Source organism: Oryx dammah, unplaced genomic scaffold, assembly GCF_014754425.2.
Source record: "Oryx dammah isolate SB20612 unplaced genomic scaffold, SCBI_Odam_1.1 HiC_scaffold_23, whole genome shotgun sequence".
NCBI classification, from domain to species: Eukaryota; Metazoa; Chordata; class Mammalia; order Artiodactyla; family Bovidae; genus Oryx; species Oryx dammah.
In genome coordinates, this window is record NW_024070207.1 from 71000503 (window position 1) to 71018458 (window position 17956).

Here is a 17956-nt window from a genome sequence, read left to right on the forward strand (position 1 = left end):
TCCAACTCTTGGCAACCCCATGGACTACAGCTCACCAGGCTCCTCTGTCCATGGAATTCTCCAGGCAAGAATATTGGAGTAGGCTGCCATTTCCTTCTCCAGGGGATCTTCCCAACCCAGTGGTTGAACCTGGGTCTTCTGCATACATCAAACTAAGTATGACAGACTGGGTTTGATTCTGATTCAGGCATGCCACCTCTGGCTGTCAGATTGAGTCACCACATCAGTTTGATTATAGTGTCAGTATTGTGTCTAGTTACCATCAGGATCAAATAAAGGAAGGCAATATTTCTGTTAATATTTATCTAACAAAACCTTTTGATATTAGCTAAAGGTATATTTGGCAAGGTGGTAGTTTTAGAAAAATAAATGGGGCCTTTAGAAGCTGTAGCACAGATTTATGGGGGGACCCCATGGCATGACTTTTGTATTTGTTTGATTTCAACAAGAATGACAAAATAATAGAGATAGGGATTGCATACAAAAATAAAACCATAGTTGTAAAACTCAATGTTAAACATTGTTTAAATTGAATTTCCCCAAAAGGCTTTTAATTGCACTGTTAGCAAGTAGCTAAATTTATTGATTTGAATCCAACCTAAATTACATGATATAATGTATATTTAAATAACCATTTAGAAAAATAAAGCTAATGATTATTCTGTACCTACCATATGCCAGACACTACTTTTATACATTATCTCATTTAATCCTTACAACAATCCAATGGTGAAGGTATTTTTAATCTCACTTTTACTGAAAAAGAAATTGAAACTCAACAAACTATTGGATATAAGATAGGCTCAAGGATGTATTGTGTAACATGGGAACATAGCCTATAATTTTGTAATAACTGTAAATGGAAAGTAACCTTTAAAATTTTATATAAAACTAATGATCAGTTTTTTTTTTTAATGAAACTCGGGTTAATTACTTGCCCAAAGTTACATAACTAGTGAATAGTGAAATTTGAGTCCAAGTCTGCCTTATTGTAAATGATTTCCAGTTCAGCACATTATTATAGATTACATTGGGCTTTTCCAGGTGCCGCTAGTGGTAAAGAACCTGCCTGCCAGTGCAGGAGATGTAAGAGACATGGGTTTGAACCCTGGGTCAGGAAGACCCCCTGAGGGAGGGCATGGCAACCTACTCCAGTATTCTTGTTGGAGAATCCCATGGACAGAAGAACCTGGCAGGCTACAGTCCATAGGGTCGCAAAGAGTCAGTCTCATACACACACACACACACACACACACACACATATATCAAGGGATATTTTATGAGTCTGATTATTCAATAATTAACCTCAAGAGGGATAAAATCCCCAAACATTCTTTACTTTTTCTTAATTGCCCATTACGGAATTTTTTTTCTTGTGGATTCCCCAAGCCATGGCTATTCATTTCTTCTAGGATAAAGTCATGGTCCCTGGGTCTGATATCCAAGACCCTCAATAGTTTGACCTCTGCCTCCTACTTCAACAGTGCTTCCCATTTTATCAGTCCTCATCCTTGGAGATTGATGTCTCCTCTGATTTCCAAAGCATTTATTATCTATACCTTTCATTTGACACTTAGTATAGCCATGTCATGTTTTATTGTTGTTTATCTTGTTCACATGTCTGGTCTTTCCCACACATTGCTAGTCGGTCACCCTCTCAAGGCAAGCATTATGTCATACCTGTTTGTCCTAACATTGCTTAAAATCATGACCTAGATGTAGTAAACTTATAATAAGTGTCTGATGTTGATGAACAAATTCAAGTTATCTTCTCAATATTCTTCATAATTTCATGGATTCATATCTATTCTCTTTTTAAATCCCCATATTTCCAGACTGAGAAGTTTTGATAATTTTAGCCCATCTTCATATACACATCCATTACTTTCTCCAACTGGTTTCCAGTTTGATTTTTCTTATCTTTCATTCTTCCCACTTTCAAATAAAGATTCTACTGAGTATACCCTACTGATGTGGAAGAGGACTGAAGAAGTCAAGAACCTGATTAATCCATAAACTGGATAATCTGTCCTTAAATTATTAAGAATCTATTGCAGTATGCATGCCTAGGCAATATGGTGCTGGAAATGTATTTCATAATTCTGTTCTTCCAATCAAGTGACTCAGAAATTCTAAGCAAGAAAAGAAACAGAAAAAGTGGGGTGGGAATGGCAGGCCAATTAGAAATACCTCTGTCCTAACATTTCTGCTGACTAGCTGAGGAAGCCACAGATGGCCTGATGAATCTCAGTCCTTCAGCCATGAAGAACCTCTTGCATCACATACTCAGTGGCAAGGAGTTTGGAGTGGAACGAAGTGGTAAGGTTGAATAACTGCATTTCTATTTTACAGTGCTTATTTTAAATATTTCATTGATTTTAAAATGCTGTTCTTTTATCAGAGAAACTTTTCCTCCAAATAAATAGAACCCCTATATATGTAAGAGTTTAAACCAAAGCTCTCTTCTGGAACAAGATTTGGAAACCACTGTGTGTCTTTTTTCCCCCCTTAAATTAAGTAAATTACTATCATATTTTGTTTTGGACTGTCTTATATATTCCTTTACATTAAGTCTCTAGCACAAATAGCAATCTATATCATCTAAAACTTTCTTGTATCCCAATTGACAGTAATTCAGTAGCATTTATGGTGATGTGTATGTGTGTGTAGCTGCTATAATACATCAGATGTATCCTTTCACCTTTAAATTCAAATACATTTGGGTTCTATCACAAATTAACCTTATACCTGCACTTGGTGGTTTGGCAGTGGTATTTGATATCAAGTCTGGTCCCATCACTTCATGGAAAATAGATGGGGAAACAGTGGAAACAGTGTCAGACTTTATTTTGGGGGGCTCCAAAATCACTGCAGATGGTGACTGCAGCCATGAAATTAAAAGACACTTACTCCTTGAAAGGAAAGTTATGACCAACCTAGATAGCCTATTCAAAAGCAGAGACATTACTTTGCCAACAAAGGTCCGTCTAGTCAAGGCTATGGTTTTTCCAGTAGTCATGTATGGATGTGAGAGTTGGACTGTGAAGAAAGCCGAGCGCCAAAGAACTGATGCTTTTGAAATGTGGTGTTGGAGAAGACTCTTGAGAGTCCCTTGGACTGCAAGGAGATCCAACCAGTCCATTCTGAAGATCAGCCCTGGGTGTTCTTTGGAAAGAATGATGCTAAAGCTGAAACTCCAGTACTTTGGCCACCTCACACAAAGAATTGACTCATTGGAAAAGACTCTGATGCTGGGAGGGATTGGGGGCAGGAGGAGAAGGGGACAACAGAGGATGAGATGGCTGGATGGCATCGCCGATTCAATGAACGTGGGTTTGGGTGAACTCCGGGAGTTGGTGATGGACAGGGAGGCCTGGCGTGCTGCGATTCATGGGATCGCAAGGAGTCGGACACGACTGAGTGACTGAACTGAACTGAACTGAACTGAACCGAACCTAAAACATCAGAGCAAATGAAAAGAGTCATCTCCCATGCTTAACTTTCAGAGTTAGAATAAATAAATATATAATATCAGATGGATGGATACCTTAGAGTGGTAAGAGGAAGTTATAAAGCAGTGTTCCTCAAGCCTTACTGTTCATAAGAATTACCTGGGTATCTTGCTAAACTGCAGACTTTGATTCAATAGGTCTACAGTTGGGCCTAAAATTGTAGCAAGCTTCTAGGTGATGGCAGTGCTGCAGGTCTCTGGACCACACTTTGAATAGAAACGTTATAGCTGTTGAGTTTTTCATTATTATTAACAAAAAAGGAGGTCATACATCTGAGTCTTTTAAAAGTGGTGGAGAAAAAGTTTGAACCTGATTATCCTCCCTCTTTCTCTTTAATCTGTCATGCTATGTAGTTCGTCCTACTGATTCAAATATCAGCCCTGCTATTTCAATCCGTGAGGTTGGTGCTGTTGGAGCAACCAAAACAGAACGAACTGGGATCATGCAGTTAAAAAGTGAGATAAAGCAGGTAAGATACTACTTGGGAAATGAACTGGGATATTTTCATGTTTAAGAACATTATTTTGGAATCAGATTTTGTAAGATCATGTATTTTGCTTAATATCCTAAGTTTAATTTGAGCCATTTATTTTTCAGGTGGACTTTCGTAGACTGTCTATCTCAACTGAAAGTCAGGTGAAACAAGTAGGGATCCTTTAACATAAATTAACCTGCCTTTAGCTCTACAAAACATGCATGAGCTCATGACTTTTTAAAAATAAGATAAGCCACATAGTAGCTTGTTTGATTCTCCTTTCTAGCAATTAAGCTTTCATTTTTCTGGACCAAACTCTTTTGCTAATTTTAAGATGAAAGTAATTTGTTCCTGATAGCAAGAAATTAAAACCTTGAATTTCTCTTGTTAAGGTTAAATGTAATTTTGGAATTAATTAATTAATTAACATGTAATTTTAGACTTAAATTTCTTACTTTTAAGAACCAGACTAGGTGAGGGCTTTTTTAAAATCTATTTTCAGATTTTTGTCATTGTCATGATAAAGCTATATGAAACGCATTGTGGACACATAGAGGAAAAAACATATAAATCAATCTGGGTGTTGGTGAGAGTCACCAAATATCAGACTGTAGCCTCTTACTCATTTTTGCCCCTGGAGATGAGAATAGATGAGTTGGTGTGTTATAAAAAAAAATAACACAAACTTCCATAGTTTCTCTTAAAACTTTAGAAAATCATGTGATTTCAAAGTCTTTTAATGAAAAGCTTAAAACTACCCCTCCTGCCTTCAAAATAAACTTACACTATCTTATGATACTGGAGCACATCCAAAAAGGAGAGGCAAAATGGAAATTTTGCTTTTTTATATGTTTGCTTGTTTGTTTGCTTGCTTTAGGAGTCAGAAGCTATTTAGGAAAATAAAGACCGAATGCTTGAAGTTTAATTTGAAGTAAACTTAATTTAGATATACTTATCAGATACCCTTTCACGTTTATATTATGCAAGTGAAAGAACAGAATGGAATAAGAAAGGGTCTTTTGATAGAAAAGTGTTTACAGGGTTTTTTTCTAGACAATTTGGATAATCTGAACATTTTCCTATCTGAAAGGTTAAAGAACTACATTTCATACTGAGTAAAACTGATGTTCTTGGTAAACAGTCCTTGTTTTGGTTGAGAGTGATTGGCTAAATACTTCATAGTTGTTTATAGTCATACAGTATTACTTACAAGCTCATTATATATTTAGAACTCGAAGTCCATGTTCCCAGCTAGACTAATATGATATTAAGGACTTGACCTACCCACAAAACTATATCATTTAATTCAATTTTATACATTCACTGTCTATAGGACTTCAAGAAAACCAAAATCATTAGGACTATAATTTAGAAGACTGAGAGCTTTGAATTTTCATTATCTTATTTCTAAATATTGATTTCCACTCTCACCTGCCTATCTGATATTTTGTACTGTTCTAAGCCTTTGTCTCTGCTCAACAATGTCCTCTTTTCTGATTATGGAAAAAATACATTTAAAAATAGTTTTATTTATTTAACCCTTTACCATGACTTCCTGAGTTAAGCTATTTCATCCACTTTTTTAATGATAACATGCTGGTTAGTTACTTGAATAGTCTGTAATTTTACTCTACTAAAAACTTTTAAAAACACATAATGGCTACCTTGCCTTTTCCCTTTTAAAAGTTTATTTTCTCAAATTTTTTTCATAGCCCAATGGTGGCCATTCCTTGGGTAAGGATTTGATGTCACTGTCTTTTCTTGTAATTGCTGATACTTTTATTATATACCATTCATAAATTCTTTGAATATGCTGTTATATAAAGTATGACATATACAGATTGACTGAAAAGAAAAGCAAAATGAGTCAAAAAGTTAAATTTTTACTTATAAATCAACTTCATACATGTATACTTATAAATCGACTTCATGTACTTACATTTATAAATCAACTTCATGGAGGGTGAAATCTTTCCATTTCTTTTCCAAAAAGGCAGGGGAGAGGGTTCAACTCCAACCTTTTTTTCCATTTCAGAAAACAAAATTCAATTTAATAAGTACTTGTTAAAATCTGTTTAGTCACTTATTCTTTCAACTAATATAGTTAAAATTGCATGCCCGCAATGTGCCAGGCACTGTGCCAGAATATACTGGTATCCACTGGGAACTTGTTAGAGATGTAAAATATTGGTTCCTATCCTAGGCCTACTAAATCCGAAAGGCTGGGGTGAGGCCTGGCAGTCTGTGTTTTAATAAGTTTTCCAGGTGATTTAGATGCACTTTTAAGTTTGAAAACCACTGGGTTACTTGTTCTTCTGATTGTTAATTTATTTGTAAGTATTAACTGAGTACCAATTTTGTGCCAGGCACTGGAAATATTAATGTTGAAAGTGTTAGTTGCTCAGTCATATCTGACCCTTTGTGGCCCCATGGCCTGTAGCCTGCCAGGCTCCTCTCTCCATGAAATTCTCCAGAATTTCTGGAGTGAGTTGCCATTCCCTTCTCCGGGAGATCTTCCTGACCCAGGGATTGAACCCAGCTATCTTTCATTGCAGGCGGATTCTTTACCACATGAGCCACCAGGGAAGCACAAAACAGATGTAGTCCTTGCCCTCATGAAGCTTACAGTTTAGGAAAACTGACCTTTGATTTAGTTTTCTTGGTTTAAATCAATGATCCATAATGGCGTATGATTTCAGTTCTTAGACTGAAGAGATTAAGGCCAGATAGCAACCAAATAAAAAATGGAAAACTATTGGAAACGATATTAGTATTTCTCTTGACCTCAATTGGTATAGTCCATCCTAAAGGAAATCAGTCCTGAATATTCATTGGAAGCTCTGATGCTGAAACTGAAACTCCAATACTTTGGCCACCTGATACGAAGAACTGACTCATTTGAAAAGACCCTGATGCTGGGAAAGATTGAAGGCAGGAGGAGAAGGGGATGACAGAGGATGAGATGGTTGGATGGCATCACAGACTGAATGGACATGAGTTTGAGTAAACTGTAGGAGTTGGCGATGGACAGGGAAGCCTAGCATGCTGCAGTCCATGGGGTTGTAGAGAGTGGGACACAACTGAGCAACTGAACTAAACTGAACTGAACTGAATTAGTATAGTATGACTTGGCCAACTTTGTCATATTCACATTAATAAAGAAAGACAGATGCATAGAGGAGAAGTTAATCTAAAATCTCAGAACTATTGATATTTGGTTTTGGAAAATAATCTGAATAACCTTAATGTTTGACTCCACTTAAGAGCCTAGGATCTTGATGGTAGAGATGAGGACACTGAAGATAAATCAAATGGAGTTCATCTTGGTACATCACTGTGCCAATAGAAATGCCTTAGGACTCTTCTCTCTTTTACATAGCAATGGTGATATGGGCATTTGACCCAAAATAATATGTAAGAAGCTTTGTTCTCAGGAAATATTTATATTATATTCTTTTCATTTTATACTTATTTCTGAATCTAAGCTAGCAAAGAGCCACTTTCCCCAATGTATTTTATCCTTTACTTATATAAGTTTTTCAAAGTTCATTATGTTGTAGCATGTATCAATACTTCATTCCTTTATATTGCTAAACAATACTTTATTGTTATGTAGCACATTTTGGTTATCCATTCACCAGGTGACAAACATGTGGGTTATTTCTGCTTTTTTACTGTTAATGAATAATGCTGCTATGAACCTTCATGTACAATTTTTTATTTGAGCATATGTTTTTTTTTCTCTTGGATATACACCTACAAGAGGAAGTACTGGGTCATTTGGTAACTATGTTTAGCATTATGAGGAACTACCACATTGTTTTCCAAAGGGGACTGTACCATTTTACATTTCCACCAGCAATGTCTGAGGGTTCCAGTTTCTTCATATCCTTACCAATCCTTGGTTGTTGTTCAGTTGCTCAGTTGTGTCCAGCTGTTTGTGATCCTGTGGATAGCAGCACACCAGGCTTCCCTGTCCATCACCAAGTCCCAGAACTTGCTCAAACTCATGTCCATTGAGTCAGTGATGCCATCCAACCATCTCATCCTCTGTCATCCCCTTCTCTTCCTGCATCAGGGTCTTTCCCAGCATCAGGGTCTTTTCCTTACTATTGACCATATTTTTAATTCTAGCCATTTTAGTGGGTATGAAGTGGTATCTCATTGTGGTTTTGATTTCACATTTCCCTAATGGCTTATAATATTAATCATCATAGTTATTAATTATTAGTTATCATTAACACGTGCCAATTGACTGTTTACCTTCTTTTGGAGAAATGTCCATTCAGATCATTTGCCCATTTGTTAATTGGGTTGTCTTTTTATTGTTGAGTTGTAAAGATTCTTTATATATTCTAGATATGTGTGTGTGCTAAGTCACTACAGTCGTTTCCAACTCTTTGCAATCCTATGGACTGTAGCCTACCAGACTCCTCTGTCCAATGGGATTCTCCAGGCAAGAATGCTGGAGTGGGTTGCCATTTCCTCCTCCAGTGGACCTTCCCAACCCAGGGATTGAACCCACATCTCTTATGTCCAAGCACCACCTGGATATAGGTCCCTAAAGGTTCTTTATGTATTCTGGATACAAATCCCTTTTCAGATATGTGATTGGCAAATAGTTTCTCCCATTCTATGGATTTTCTTTTCACTTACTTTTTTTTCCTCTGAAGACTATCAACCACTGGATTTACTTTCTTGATAGTGTCATTTGAAGTTCTTAGTTTTGGTTAAGCCAGATGACACCACCCTTAGGGCAGAAAGTGAAGAGGAGCTAAAAAGCCTCTTGATGAAAGTGAGAGTGGAGAGTGAAAAAGTTGGCTTAAAGCTCAACATTCAGAAAACGAAGATCATGGCATCTGGTCCCATCACTTCATGGGAAATAGATGGGAAACAGTGGAAACAGTGTCAGACTTTATTTTGGGGGGCTCCAAAATCACTGCAGATGGTGACTGTAACCATGAAATTAAAAGACGCTTACTCCTTGGAAGGAAAGTTATGACCAACCTAGATAGCATATTCAAAAGCAGAGACATTACTTTGCCAACAAAGGTCTGTCTAGTCAAGGCTATGGTTTTTCCAATGGTCATATATGGATGTGAGAGTTGTACTGTGAAGAAAGCTGAGCACCAAAGAATTGATGCTTTTGAACTGTGGTGTTGGAGAAGACTCTTGAGAGTCCCTTGGACTGCAAGGAGATCCAACCAGTCCATTCTAAAGGAGATCAGCCCTGGGATTTCTTTGGAGGGAATGATGCTGAAGCTGAAACTCCAGTACTTTGGCCACCTCATGCGAAGAGTTGACTCATTGGAAAAGACTCTGATGCTGGGAGGGATTGGGGGCAGGAGGAGAAGGGGATGACAGAGGATGAGATGGCTGGATGGCATCACTGACTCGATGGACATGAGTCTAAGTGAACTCTGGGAGTTGATGATGGACAGGGAGGCCTGGCATGCTGAGATTCATGGGGTCGCAAAGAGTCGGACATGAGTGACTGAACTGAACTGAACTGAAGCCCAGCTTATCTAATTTTACTTCTAGTTTCCTGTCTAATAAGGCTTTGCCTAGCCCAAAGTCACATAGATTTATTCCTATTTTTTAGTTTTATCGTTTTAGCTTTTACAGTTAGGTCTATGATTATGTTTATGGGCGCCCAAAAGACCACCCCCCCGATTCAGTGATTCACTAAGAGGATTCACATGACTATGTATATAGTTGTACTGAAAGTTATGATTACAGCAAAAGGATACAAAGCAAAATCAGCAAAGGGAAAAGGTGCATTAGACAAAGTCCAGGGGAAATAGGCACCAGTTTCCACAGTACTCTCTCAGTGGAGTCACACAGGCAGGATGCAATTCCCAGTTCAGTGAGTTATGACAACATGTATGAAATATTGCCAACCAGGGAAGCTCACTTAAGACTCAGCACCCAGGGCTTTTTGTTGAAGGCTGGTCACATAAACAGCCTCTGTCTGGCATGTACCGAAACTCTAGACTCCCAGAGAGAAAGTAAGTGTTCAATATAAACTCTAGTGTTTTCACAAACAGTTTAGGCACAATAAGCCACTGTTACTGAATTCTGAGAATGACGGGAACCCTCCCAAAATCCAGCTTTCCAAATACCAACCAAAGGTCAATCTTGTAATCAGGCCTTGCAAGAATAGCACTTCTGGCCTGCTGTGTTAACTCTTTTCTGCATAGTAACCTATCTGGACTTATTTTTTGTGTATGGAGTGAAGTAGGGGGTCCAACTTCACTCTTTTGAATTGACTATCCGGTTGTTTCAGCACTATTTTTGAAAAGACTATCTTTCCTACATTTGCTTTTCTTGACACCCTGGCTAAAAATTGGCAAAAGTGTAATGGCTTATTCTGAACTCCCAATTCTACTTCACTGATCTACATACCTAGCCTATGCATGTATTACAGTCTTTTTTTTCCAGAGAAGGAAGGATTTACAGCAAGTAAGGAGAATACTTGCTCCCAAAGCAGTGTCTCCCAACACATTTTTAATAATTATAGCTTTATAATAAATTTTGAAATTAGGAATTGTGAGTTCTCCAAATTTGATCTTCTTTTTTAAGATTGTGTTAGCTATCATGGGTCTCTTGAATTTCCACATGAAAGTTAGAATAGGCTTATCAGTTTTTGTAAAGAACTCTGTAGGATTTTGATAAAGATTGTGTTCAGCCTGTAGATCAATTTTGAGAGTATTGAAATTTTAACAGTATTACACCTTCTGATCCATTAAAATAGGATTTCTATTTATTTAGGTCTTTAATTTCTTTCAACATGTTTTATAGTTTTCAGAGTGTAGATTTTAGTTCTTTTGTTAAATTTATTCCCAAGTATTTTATTATTTTAATGCTGTTTTAAATGGAGTTATTTTCTTAATTTCATTTTCAGATTGTTGACTGCTACTGTTTAGAAATGCAATTGATTTTTGTATATTGATCTTATATCAAGCAGCCTTAATGAACTTAATGAACTTATTAGTTTTAATTGATTTTTAGTGAATTCCCTATATGCAAGACCATGTCATCTGCAAATGACTTTGCACTCTCAATGACTTCTATTTTCTTTCTTGTTCAATAGCCCTGGCTAGAGCCTCCAGTACGATGTTGAATAGAAGTAGCAAGATTAAACATCTTTGTCTTCTTCTATCTTAGGAAGGAAAACATTCAGTTACCAATCATTCATTATAATGTCAGCAGTGGGTTTTTTGTAGATGCCATTTGAGATTTAGGAAGAACCCGTTTGTTTCCAGTTTGTTGAATGTTTTTATCATGAAGGGGAGGGTTGCTTTTCAATCACTAAGTCATGCTTGACTCCTTGCAATCCCATAAACTATAGAATGCCAGGCTCCTCTGGTCTCCACTATTACCTGGAGTTTGCTCAAATTCATGTATATTGTGTTGGTGATGCCATCTAATCATCTCATCCTCTGCTGCCACCTTCTCCTTTTGCCTTCAATCTTTCCCAGCATCAGGGTCTTTTTCGATGAGCCAGCTCTTTGCATCAGGTGGCCAAATTATTGGAGCTTCAGCTTAAGCAACAGTCCTTCCAATGAGTATGCAGAATTGATTTTTAGAATTGACTGGTTTGATCTTCTTGCAGGCCAAGGGACTCTTAAGAGTCTTCTCCAGCATCACAATTCAAAAGCATCAATTCCTTGGCCCTCAGCCTTCTTTATGGGTCCAACTCTCACATCCATATATGACTTCAGGAAAAACCATAGCTTTGGATATATGGACCTTTGTGGTCAAAGTGATGTCTCTGCTTTTTAATACACTGTCTAGGTTTGTCATAGTTTTCTTTCCAAGAAACAAACATCTTTTAATTTCATGGCTACAGTCACCATCCACAATGATTTTGGAGCCCAAGAAAATAAAATCTGTCACTGCTTCCACTTTTTCCCCTTCTATTTGACATGAAGAGATGGGACCAGATGTCATGACCTTAGTTTTTTTTAATGCTTAGTTTCAAGCCAGCTTTTTCACTCTCCTGTTTCACCCCCATCAAGAGGCTCTTTTAGTTCCTCTTCACTTACTGCCCTTAGACTGATATCATCTTCAAATCTGAAATTGTTGATATTTTTAGAAGCAGTCTTGATTCCAGCTTGTGATTTATCCACACTCTTCATTTCATTAGCTTATGATGCACTCTGCACATAAGCTAAATAAACATGACGACAACATACAGCCTTGTCACACTTCTTTTTCAAATTTGAACCAGTCAGTTCTGTGTCTGGTTCTAGCTATTGCTTCTTAAACTACCTACAGGTTTATCAGAAGACAGGTAAGGTGATCTGGTATTTGTATCTCTTTAAGAATTTTCCATAGTTTGTTGTGATCCACACAGTCACAGGAGTGTTAGAATTTATTAAATGCTTTCCCATATCTATTAAGATGATGTGGGTTTTATATTTTATTCTACTGATATGATGTTGTTCTTATTGTCCAGTCACTCAGTCATCTCTGATTCTTTTAGACCCCATGTACTGCAGCATGCCAGGCTTCCCTGTCCTTCACCATCTCCCAGAGCTTGCTCAAACTAATATCCTTTGAGTTGGTGATGCCATCCAACCATCTCATCCTCTGGTGTCCCCTTCTCCTCCTGCCTTCAATCTTCCTAGCTTCAGGGTCTTTTCTAATGAGTCAGCCTTCCTATGATGTGGCCAAAGAATTGGAGATTCAGCTTCAGCATCAGTCCTTCCAATGAATATTCAGGGTTGATTTCATTTAGGATTGACTGGTTTGATCCCCTTGCAGAGCAAGGGACTCTCAAGAGTCTTCTTCAACATTACAGTTCAAAAGCATCAAATCTTCAGCACTCAACTTTCTCTATGGTCCAACTCTCACATCCATACATGACTACCAGAAAAACCATAGTTTAGACTGTATGTACCTTTGTCAGCAAAGTAATGTCTCTGCATTTTAATATGCTGTCTAGGTTTGTCATAGCTTTTCATCCAAGGAGCAAGTATCTTTAATTTCATGACTGCAATCACCATCTGCAGTGAGTTTGGAGCCTAAGAAAATAAAGTCAGTCACTGTTTCCATTCTTTCCCCATCTACTTGTCATAAAGTGATGAGACCAGATGTCATGATCTTGTCATCTGCAAACAGTGAGAGTTTTTATTCTTCTTTTCCAATCTCGATTCCTTTTATTTCTTTTTCTTCTGTGATTGCTGTGGCTAGGACTTCCAAAACTACATTGAATAGTAGTGGTGAGAGTGTGCATCCTTGTCTTGTTCCTGATTTTAGAGGAAATGCTTTCAATTTTTCACCATTGAGGATAATGTTTCCTGTGGGTTTATCATATATGGCTTTTATTGAGATATGTTCTTTCTATGCCTGCTTTCTGGAGAGTTTTTATCATAAATGGGTATTCAATTCTGTCAAAGGCTTTCTCTACATCTATTGAGATAATCATATGGTTTTATCTTTCAATTTGTTAGTGTGGTGTATCACATTGACTGATTTGCAAATATTGAAGGATCCTTGCAACGCTGGGATAAAGCCCACTTGGTCACGATGTATGTTCTTTTTAATATGTTGTTGGATTCTGTTTGCTAGAATTTTATTGAGGATTTTTGCATTTATGTTCATCAGTAATATTGGCCTGTGGTTTTCATTTTTGGTGGCATCTTTGTTTGGTTTTGGTATTAGGGTGGTGGTGGCCTCATAGGATGAGTTTGGGGGTTTACCTTCCTCTGCAATTTTCTGGAAGAGTTTGAGTAGGATAGGTGTTAGCTCTTCTCTAAATTTTTGGTAGAATTCACCTGTTAAGCCAGCTTGTCCTGGACTTTTGTTTCTTGGTTGATTTTTTTATTACAGGTTCAATTTCCATGCTTGTGATGGTTCTGTTAAGATTTTCTATTTCTTCCAGGTTCAGTTTTGGAAGGTTATACTTTTCTAAGAATTTTTCCATTTCTTCCAAGTTGTGCATTTCATTGGCATATAGTTGCTCATAGTAGTCTCTTATGATATTTTGTACTTCTGTGTTGTCTGTTGTAATTTATCCATTTTCATTACTAATTTTATTCATTTGATTCTTCTCCCCTTTTTTCTTGATGAGTCAGGCTAATGGTTTGTCTATTTTCTTTATCTTCTCAAAGAACCAGCTTTTAGTTTTGTTGATCTCTGCTGTAGTCCCCTTCATTTCTTTTTCATTCATTTCTGCTCTGATTTCTATGATTTTTTTCCTTCTACTAACTTTGAGGTTTTTCTGTTCTTCTTTTTCTATTTGCTTTAGGTGTAAACTTAGGTTGTTTATTTGATGTTTCTCTTGTTTCTTGAGGTAGGCTTGTATTGCTATGAACCACCCTCTTAGCACTGCTTTTACTGAATCCCATAGGTTTGGGGTTGTTGTGTTTTCATTTTCATTTGTTTTATGCATATTTTTATTTCCTTTTTGATTTCTTCCATGCTCTGTTGGTTATTCAGAAGCATGTTTTTTATCCTCCATATGTGTATGTTTTTATAGTTTTTTCCTATAGTTGATATCTAATCTTACCACATTATGATCAGAAAAGATGCTTGAAATAATTTCAGTTTTTTAAAATTTGTCAAGGCTATATTTGTGGCCCAGGATGTGATCTATCCTGGAGAATGTTCCGTTTGTACTTGAGAAAAAGGTGAAATCCATTTTTTTTGTGGGGGAGAGGCGATGAAGTCCTCTCTCTCTCTCTCTCTCTCTCTCTTAGGTCTAACTAGTCCATTGTATCATTTAAAGCTTATGTTTCCTTGCTAGTTTTCTGTTTGGTTGATCTGTCCATAGGAGTGAATGGGATATAAAAATCCCCCACTATTATTGTGTTACTGCTAATTTCCCCTATCATACTTGTTAGCATTTGCCTTGAGTACTCTTATATTGGGTGCATATATATTTATAATTGTTATATTTTCTTCTTGAATTGATCCCTTGGTCATTATGTAGTGTTCTTCTTTGTCTCTTATCATGGTCTTTATTTCGACGTCTATTTTATCTGATATGAGTATTGCTAGTCCTGCTTTCTTTTGGTCTCCATTTGCATGAAATATCTTTTTCCAGCCCCTTACTTTCAGTGTATGTGTCCCTAGGTTTGAGGTGGGGCTGTTATAGACAGCATATATAGGGGTCTTGTTTTTGTATCCATTTGGCCAGTCTTTGTCTTTTGGTTGGAGCATTTAACCCATTTACATTTAAGGTAATTATTGATAAATATGATCTCATTCCCATTTACTTTGTTCTTTGGGTTCGTTTTTGTAAACCTTTTCTGTGTTTCTTGTCTAGAGAAGATCCTTTAGTATTTGTGGAAGAGCTGGTTTGGTGGTGCTGAATTCTCTCAGCTTTTGCTTGTCTGTAAAGCTTTTGATTTCTCCTTAGTATCTGAATGAGATTCTTGCTGGGTAGAGCAACTTTGGGTGTAGGTTTTTCTTTTTCATTACTTTAAGTATGCCCTGCCATTCCCTTCTGGTCTGAAGAGTTTGTATTGAAAGATCAGCTGTTATTCTTATGGGGATCCCCTTGTGTGTTGTTTGTTGCTTTTCCCTTGCTGCTTTTAATATTTGGTCTTTATGTTTAATTTTTGTTATTTTGATTAATATGTGTCTTGAGGTGTTTCACCTTGGGTTGATCCTGTTTGGATTCTCTAGGTTTCTTGGACTTGGGTGACTATTTCCTTCCCCATATTAGGGAAGTTTTCAACTATTATCTCCTCAAGTATTCTCTCAGGCCCTTTCTTTTTGTCTTCTTTTTCTGGGATACCTATGATTTGAACATTGGGGCCTTTAACATTGTCCCAGAGATCTCTGGGGTTGTCCTCATTTCTTTTAATTATTTTTTTTTGTTTTTCCTTTCTGCTTCATTTATTTCCACCATTCTATCTTCCACCTCACTTATCCTCTCTTCTGCCTCAGTTATTCTACTATTGGTTCCCTCCAGAGTGCTTCTAATTGCAGTTGTTGCACTGTTCTTTATTGATTGACTCTTCTTTATTTCTTCTAGGTCCTTGTTAAACATTTCTTGCATCTTCTCAGTCCTTGTCTCTAGTCTGTTTATCTGTAATTACATTTTGTTTTCAGGATTTTAGATCATCTTTACTATCATTATTCTGAATTCTTTTTTCAGGTAGATTCCCTAGCTCCTCCTCTTTTGTTTGGATTGGTGGGGTTTATCATATTTGTTCACCTGCTGAGTATTTCTCTGCCTTTTCACTTTGTTTACTTTACTGTGTTTGGAGTGCCCTTTCTGCAAGCTGGAAGACTGTGGTTCCTCTTAACTGTGGTGTCTGCTCCCTGTGGTGGGTTGGAGGGGGGGGTGGACCATTGACTTGTCAAGATTTCCTGGTTGGGGGAACTTCTGTCTGTGTTCTGGTGGGTGGAGCTGGATCTCTTCTCTGGAGTGCAATGAAGTGTCCAGTAGTGAGTTTTGTGATATCTATGGGTTTGGTATGGCTTTGGGCAGCCCATCTTTTAATGTTCAGGATTCTGTTCCCATTTTTCTGGAGAATTAATGTGCTGTGTGTTGCACTAGAACTTGTTGGCTCTTGTGTGGAGCTTGGTTTCAATGTATGTATGGAGACTTTGGGATGGGCTCTTGTCTATCAATGTTCCATGGAGTCAGGAGTTCTCTAGTGTTCTAAAGTTCTGGAGTTAAGCCTCCTGCCTCTGGGTTTCAGTCCTCTTCTTGCAGTAGCCTCAAGACTTCTCCATCCATGTCACACAGTAGATAAAACCCTTTGGCTAATGGTGAAACAACTCTCCAGAGCCATGAATACTGAGAGAGATTCACAGAGTTATATAGGGAAGATACGAGGGAGAGGGGAGATAGAGGTGACCTGGGGGAGAAAAGGGAGAGTCAAAAGGGGAGAGAGCAATCAAGCCAGTAATCAAATCCCTAAGTGTTCTCCACAGCCAGGAACACCCAGACAGATTCACAGAGTTATATAGAGAAGAAAAGAGGGAGAAAGGAGGTAGAGGTGACCCAGAGGAGAAAAGGGAAAGTCAAAAAGGGAGAGAGCAATCAAGCCAGTAATCAAATCTCTAAGTGAAAATGGATAGTGAAAATTAGATTTTTAAAGTAGAACATTGATAACAAATATCAAAAAGCAAAGATTAAAAACCTAGAATAGAAGTTAGACTCTCAAAAATACAATATAAAAAATACAAAAAAAATCACAAAAATTAAAGAAATATATGGAGTTTGTTTTTTTTTTAAATAGGGTTTTTTTAGAAAGGTAATAGTAGATATAAAAATGAAAGTTAAAGTAGTAATAAAGAACTAATATTTTTAAAAAATTACAAAGTGATAATAGTACAAATATATCTAGGAATAGCTCTGGAGCTATTGTGGGCAGTGTGGGGTCAGTTCAGTGTCAGACAGTCTGTTGTTTTGACTTATACTTGTTCTCATGGTCTATAGTTGCCCCTCAAATACACCGTCTCAACATTAACTACAGGGTTTTAATCTGTTGCACCTGTCACTTCCAGGGTGGTTTCCTCCTTTTTTGTTTATTTTAGCTTCCTCTGTTTGCAAGTCTGTACAGTGTCTAATTTCTGCCCTGACACAAGGTGGTGAAGGTGGCCACTTATTTAGGCTCACTTGTCCGCTGTGCTGTGGGGAGAGACAGACACTTCAAACAAATACTGCTGGCATGTGTGTGGGGTGTGTGCAGTGGATGGACCACACTGGGTTTGTCACAGCCCAAGGCAGCATGTACTTCCACACTACTTAGGCTCCAGTGAGTCTTGCGTTTCTTGCACTTCCCACATTTAAGCCACTCAGGTTCTTGGGTGCTCCACATGGGCACAGACCCAGATAGGCTGTGCATTTTGTGCCCTTCCCAGGTCCAAGCTGCTCAGGCAACTGGGTGCTTGGTAAACGCACTGTCCCGGTGGACTGTGCAACTTATGCACCTCCCTGATCCTGGCCACTCAGTCTCCTGGGTGCGTCAAAGGGTACAATCTCAGGTATGCTGTGTGTCTC

At 37.7% G+C, this 17956-nt stretch overlaps 1 protein-coding gene across 6 annotated transcripts in view; it reads left to right on the plus strand.

Annotated features, from left to right (window-relative positions):
• PHKA1 (phosphorylase kinase regulatory subunit alpha 1) overlaps window positions 1–17956 on the plus strand; it is a 158659-nt gene that overhangs the window by 126638 nt on the left and 14065 nt on the right. For 2 of the 6 annotated variants that reach the window (XM_040265681.1, XM_040265684.1), the window contains 3 exons: window positions 2218–2319; window positions 3866–3981; window positions 4110–4157. In XM_040265681.1, coding sequence (XP_040121615.1) covers window positions 2218–2319; window positions 3866–3981; window positions 4110–4157 — 266 coding nt within the window. The remainder of the gene's footprint in view (window positions 1–2217; window positions 2320–3865; window positions 3982–4109; window positions 4158–17956) is intronic. The other 4 variants (XM_040265682.1, XM_040265685.1, XM_040265683.1 and 1 more) reach the window with 2 other exon arrangements.